At 43.2% G+C, this 6,837-nt stretch overlaps 1 protein-coding gene across 1 annotated transcript; it reads right to left on the reverse strand.

The window, feature by feature from the left end:
- Positions 1-336: 336 nt before the first annotated feature.
- On the reverse strand, positions 337-6,729 carry LOC310785360 (ras-related GTP-binding protein C-like). The gene is made up of 7 exons (XM_083646411.1): positions 6,213-6,729; positions 5,776-5,979; positions 5,477-5,676; positions 3,101-3,215; positions 2,850-2,992; positions 2,587-2,735; positions 337-1,623 (listed from the first exon to the last, which is right to left on the reverse strand). The coding sequence occupies exons 1-7, from the start codon at positions 6,393-6,395 to the stop codon at positions 1,487-1,489; spliced, it is 1,131 nt and encodes a 376-aa protein (XP_083502537.1). The 5' UTR covers positions 6,396-6,729; the 3' UTR covers positions 337-1,486.
- Between the last annotated feature and the right edge of the window lie 108 nt (positions 6,730-6,837).

Here is a 6,837-nt window from a genome sequence, read left to right on the forward strand (position 1 = left end):
TACAGTTTCATTGCATTGATGTCATTTATAATAAAGTACAATAATTTACAATAAAGTTTATTGATAAGCTGTAAAAATCCTGCCTATACATTACATATCTCAAGTCATGTCAACTCATATCTTCGTCAAGTGTTTGATATTTGAGGGATTATTGCAAAAAAATAATTGTGTAATATAATGTGTATATATAAGAATATCGTCTGATATATCGATATCAGATCTTTTTTTACTCCCTAATATCGTATCGGCATAACAAATCCAGTATCGTCCGGACTCTAGAGTGGAGTCGACTGTGAAACAGCGGACAGCAATACAAATACAACAAATGAAACCTACAGCATGAAAAAATAACTTTAATGCTCACAATCTCAGAAGAAAAGAAAAAAACAGGTGCAGACATTCACAGACATTTCCCTTGCGTTTTTAAAACGTATTCTCTGTAGGATTAGGCGTCACTCAACGCATTATGAAATATTATATTACTCTTATTAAAGATGTACAAAAACAGTGTGGCCCCTGAAATATGATGCAGGTCCCACTCAACTTGCGCTGTAAAGCATCAACATCAACTGCTACAAAACAAAAGCTCTCCGCGGTCAATTTGGCCAAGTGTTCATCATCAGCATCATCAGTTACCCCCAGACTTCCATTAAGACCAACATTCAGCTGTCTGCCCGCGTCGAAACGCCGTAAATCAACGCGCTCTCTAATGCTCCAACTGGCACAGTGAAGGTCTATGGAGATCCTGAGCAGAACACTGGTCACAGTCTTGAGTCATTATCAACAGAACCGCTGGTTTAGAACGAGGAACAAACATCGTGCTCAATAGGATTTTCTTTCATACCCATTTACAGCACTCCATATTTCAAACGAGATTCCCATCGCTTCTTCAAAAATCTAATCCAAGGACTTTTAAAGGACTTCCCAGGCCCCAATTCCCTTAAATTCATGGACCCAACACGGCATCGTTTGAGACACGGTTACCGTTACAACACAGACACATTTTATAACGAGGACGTCATCTGTAATCAAATAAATCTCAGCTGCGGCTGAACAAACAGCTGAACATATATTTGGCAGTATTATGCAGTTTACTCAGAAATACAATTAGTGACAAGGATGTTTGCAGGAAACTATTTTCATCAGCACTCTGATCCAAAGGTTTTTTCTTGTCGTTTCTACCCAAGATTTCAAGGCAGAAGTCGGGGGAGAAGCGGGCAGGTCAGGTTTAGTCCAGACTAGGCTTGTGCGGTAGAGCTTTACTTAATTTTTTTCTCCGATGTGTGCAGAAAATACCGGCCTCCATTAAGATTAGATTAAACTGATTTGTTTATCAGCTGCAGCTCGGATTCTCAAACCGATTCACCTCCAGCATCTGTGTCACACATGAGCCATGTGCCTGTTTGGATATCATTTTCCACCTGCACCCTCATCACAGCGCTCCAGGTAAACCAAAAGAACGACAGTGGCTCGTCCTCCTCGTCCTCTACATAGTGCCTCCGTTCAGCGCCGCATACCTGGACGGGCCGGCTGGCGTCCAGCCCGCCTGCAGTGGGAGGCAGCTGACTTCAAACACCTCGTGGATGGCTTTACGGAAACAATGGAAGTTGTACTCGATCAAACCTGTGAACATAAAACAAATAAGACATTTGCACAGGGTTCCCACATCTTGTTCCAACATCAAATTCAATGACTTTCAAGGCCCAATTACCCAATTTCAAGGGCCCAACATGGCATCGTTTGAGACACGGATCAAGGTGAAGTACTGTTACAAACACTGAGAAGTTTTGGAATGAGAACTAACAGGATTTACAGAAGCTCACAACACAATTAAAAATGTTAATGTAATGCCGCAAATGATAGAAATCCACAGACCTGTTAGAAAATATTTTCTTTCACTTGAGAGCTGGAGCGAAATTTGACAGAAGTCGCCTTGTAATTCTCTACGCTGGAAAAAACCCTAAATTCAAGCACTTTAAACGACCCATGTCCATTTTCAAAAACGCGTAATGCCTTGACCCCCCCCCCCTGCCAAATTACCCCTAACCCTAACCCAGATTACAGCATTTAATCCCACAGGAGACTGAGCCTTTTCCATGTAAGATAGGGCATCCAAAAAGTCTGGAATAATAGAGATAAGAAAAACGATTAAACTGTGATTCATATCATCACACGTTTTCTTTCATATGTTTTTTTTTTAGAATTTGACTGAGTTTGAGTATGATGAAAGGTTTTCCCCCAGTCTTGTATTGTATATTCATGGTCCAAAGATGACCCATATAGCACTAACACCTTGTTCAGAGTTTGCTCTAGGAAATACAAAGTATTTCTTCTTGTTGCACTTGTTTCCCTCCATACACACTAGTTGTCTGCTCGGCCGACCGATCCGAGGCGCCGCCGTTTCTAGTCTCCGAACTGAGTTGTGGGTCCGAACCCCATTTCTGACAAGTGCTTTCGCTTCTCGTTCGGTCGGCGGCTCCAGACTTTTTGATCCCGGACTTTACAGACACTCGGCATGATCAAACACTTGTCAAATAATGCAAACACAGAAAGCAAAGTGTTTATACGATCCCCGCTGCTGCGCACCTTTCCTCTCGAAGCTCTCCTCTCTGAGGATGCAGACGAGAGCGAGGAACTTGGTGACCTCTTTCAAGTAGAGGACGGTGGTGTTGTTGAGCTTGATGATTGCCATGGACTCCTTGTCATAGGCACAGCCGCTGCCATCGTCCATTAACCTGCAGAGAGAGGGGGGCGAAGACGGAAAAAAGACCCTTTAGATGCTCCGCACGGATGACACAGTCCTTGTTGCCGACACGTTGGACAGAATATACCCGTATAAATCCTCTTACCCGTAAATGCAGGAGACATCGATGACGACATCGATCATATCGCAGCACAGCTCGTAGGACTGCATGTCCACAGGAGAGCTGTCTGTGGCGATGTAAATCTTGCTGACGACATCAAACAGGAAAGCCTTTTCAATCCCAGAATGCTGCCAAAAAAACATTAAGGATGTCATTATGAATACGTACAAACAAGAGCGATCCTTTTCCAGGTTAACACAAAGTGTTGCGTGACAGAAATGAAACGACGGACATACAGAAATGAAAATGTTCAAAAGGTTCTCCAGAGTCGGCAGCTGAGGAATGAGCTTCTGGACGACTTTACTGAAAGCCTCAAATATGGAGTGGTCGTAGATGCTGGTCAAGTAGAAGCTATAGGGGAGAAGGGGAGAGAAAAGTCCAAAGTTAAAAATGCCACAAATCGATGTTGTCACCACGAAACACTTGGGACAAAACCCAAGACTTGCTAGCAGCTTTGATGGTGCAAGTTGATTTGTTTATTAAAAAGGATCCCCATTAGCTGTCACATCCATCATCCACTATAAAAAAAATAAACATAAACACAGACACACAGACACAGACACAGACACAGACACAGACACAGACACAGACACACACACACACACACACACACACACACACACACACACACACACACACACACACACACACACACACACACACACACACACACACACACACACACACACACACACACACACACGTAGTGCAAAAGATGCACTGGGTTGATGAAGAAAAAGAAGACTTTAACATTTGCTATGTTAAAAGTGCTTCTGTATAAAAGTATTACTAATTTTTTTAACCGGCATATCATAAATTAAAGTTACGCCTGAAATGCCCAACATTATCAACAACTTACTTGTGTGGAGCAAATAATGTTTGCATATTTTCCCACAGATGCTACAGAGCTAGTTAGATAAGCTAACAAAACCAGCTTTAGTTGCATGAGTTAATTAAAATCAGGGAATATTTCAAAATCCACTAGGCAACTTTGCACATGGGCAGCATCAAATGGCAGCCAGATGTAACTGCTGAATAGCCAGAAGTCATGTGACGCGACGTCATGTGACGCGACGTCAGTAAAGTGCACTTCAGCTTTCTCTGGAAGGTAGTGCACCTTCCAGAGAAAGCTGAACTGCACTTTACTGACGTCACATCACATGACTTCTGTGCCACTGCTGTTTAGGACAGTTTGTATCTTGCTCTTGTGGACAGACATCAGATTTTCATTTTGCCAAATAGGGCAAATATACAGGTCTCAGTTCTGAATAATTTGGACTGTTAAGATGGGTGTATTTTTTATAATAATAATAACAACAATAATAATAATAATAATAATAATAATAATAATAACAACAGAAACAACATCATCATCTTGCCTAGTGCAGCTGTAAGGTTGTCCTGAACAAGTTAACTTGGCTTAGCATGTGATGTCCTGAATTATATCAATTTTTCTTAATTGATTAAACCGGGAGAAATACTTTGGATTCTGTAGTTTACTAGATAAGTAGTCAAGTATCATCATGGAGTCTGTGTCTCTCTGTAATTTGCTAGATATGTATGTAGTCAAGTATCAGCAGCTCTTTTCGGTGGGAATTTTGGCAAATTCTATCCTGACTAGAATCACAAGAACTGAGGTGCCTGACAGGAGCGGTCTAAACGCTTTTTTCAAAATCCTCAGTAGGGTTGTGCGATGTCAACCAAATGGCCATTGCGATGGTCCCAAAGTGAAACATCGCGATGGACGATGGCATCGTCGTTGACCGAGGAAGGGGGGGGGGATGATTTATAAAGTCGTTGAGGTGCCGTTTGGGTTTGGCCACTGCAATGCACGTTCACGTTTACAACAGGACAGCTGAGCTCTGCATGAGAGACACCAGCGGGCTTGGATAGGCTACTACTATAGCACAGAGCCGGGCGACTGAAGCAGTAAGCTGATAAAGCTATCACTACCAGCAACATTGAAAGGCGCAAAAAAACGTTACAGACCAACAACGTGTGTGTTGAATTTAACTAGCTGGCAGAACATTTACAGAATTACTGGCGGATAACGTTAGATTCATGTGGGCTCAGTTTTGAACCTAATATTCCTAATATTAAGGAGAGATAGAAACACAGCAGCAGCAGTCTATGTAATGGAGTGACTTCATGGAAACAGGCGAGTTGAATTCACAGTTGAAGACTTGTAACATTACTCGCATTGGGTTGAAAACAGGAAAGAACGTGAAGTTTCTTCTTTGTCTTAACATTTTCACAACAAGTCAACAAAACAAACGACTTCTGCTTACGCTTACCCCCCCCCCCCCCCCCCCCCCCCCCCCCCCCCCCCCCCCGCTCTACCGCTTCTCTGTACTGGGCACACTGTACTGGTGCGCCGCCCACATCCCGCGTCGCGGTTGAGTGGAATTGGCCTTTTTTATTATTAAATCTGCAAAGTTTTAACTCGAACACGAACAGATAATCAATCACGATGGTCCGATGTAGGAGTCTCAGAGGTCGATGGGGGTCGCCCCATCGACGATGGTTGATGCCATCGTCCATCGTGCCGACCCTAACCCTCAGTTATTTGTAACATTCAAAGTCTAACCTACACCAACAGACCAGATGCTCACCTGAGGTGGAGCTTCTCTAAACTGGCGTCTGCCAGATCATCGTTGGCCCTCTGGTGGATGTCTCTCTGGGTCTCTATTTTATGGTCGTCTGACAGGCCATCCACTTTATGGATGAACACCTCAAAGTTGATTTCTGGATTGACTCTGTAGGCCCTCGATACAGTGAGATGTAACCTCCCCAGAGCCTCGACGTAATCATCCTAATTCAGCAAAGACAAGGAAGAACTGCTAATTAATCCATCCGATTCATCTCACACCTGAAGCCTTTAAACACAAACTCGGGGTGTCATCCATCCTACCTGAGCATCGATGACAAAGATCAAGGCGCCTGTACCGTTGAAGATCATCTCGTTGTCGAAGGCGGGGTCAAAGAAGTCCACCTGTCCAGGGAAATCCCAAATCTGAAAGTTGACAAAGGAGGTGGCAGAGATGTCATCCTTGTAGATTTGGTTGGTGCTCTCCAGGAACAGCGTCTCGTTGGGTGACATCTTGTGGAATACAACCTGTGGGCATGGAGTAGAAAAGATTGTCAATAAATAAACAAATAATTTTGTTAAAAAAAATTCCCGGACATCTGGATTTTTTTTTTTAATATAGTTTAGGTACAATTTTGTCACCTACTACTCCAATATTACAATATTTTAGTTTGTTTCAAGTTTTAACCTTCGTCCTGAAGAGAGTGGGTGACTGGATGTGATGATTCTGCTATTTTTCTTGTATCCAGTGTGCACTTTACCTTCTGAATAGACGATTTCCCACTCCGCCTGAGTCCCATCAACAGTATTCTCGGTTTAGTGTCTGCTGATGTCGGGGTCTCCTCCAGGTCTGCCTCCTCCACCCCATAGCCAAAATCTTTGGGAAACGAGTCCACAACACCGTAGCTTCCCGTTAGTGTGGGTTCCTCGTACTGGATAGACATGCTGTACTTTGTTACCTGGGCCTGGTTTCTTCCAAATTAGTTATCGCTTAAGCCGCCAACGCGAACTGTCCGCTGGCTAGCCTAAACCCGAAGTGAAATTTTGTTGTCGATGTTCATAGCTATTACGTTAGCATGCTAACGAGCTAGCAGCTGATTTGTGCTTTAACGCTACTACGGGTTATATGTTCAAATCGTCGTAGCGTATCCAAATGATATGACACAAATTCGATCATCGAGCATCGATTACCACGGAATTAATTGCCCATAATATCAATCCTCTTATTCTTTTGGGTTAGAAAGAGGCAGGGTTGCTAACAAACTGAGAGGCTAGTAGAGCTAACGCTAGTAGTCACAAGTTAAACACTTCCGCCCACTCCCAATGACCCTAAAAAGAAGGATACGACAACACTCATGTCACAGCGCTCGGATTCTGCAGTGGGGG

The sequence above is a fragment of the Poromitra crassiceps genome (genome assembly GCF_964638095.1).
Source record: "Poromitra crassiceps genome assembly, chromosome: 11".
Lineage (NCBI taxonomy): Eukaryota > Metazoa > Chordata > Actinopteri > Beryciformes > Melamphaidae > Poromitra > Poromitra crassiceps.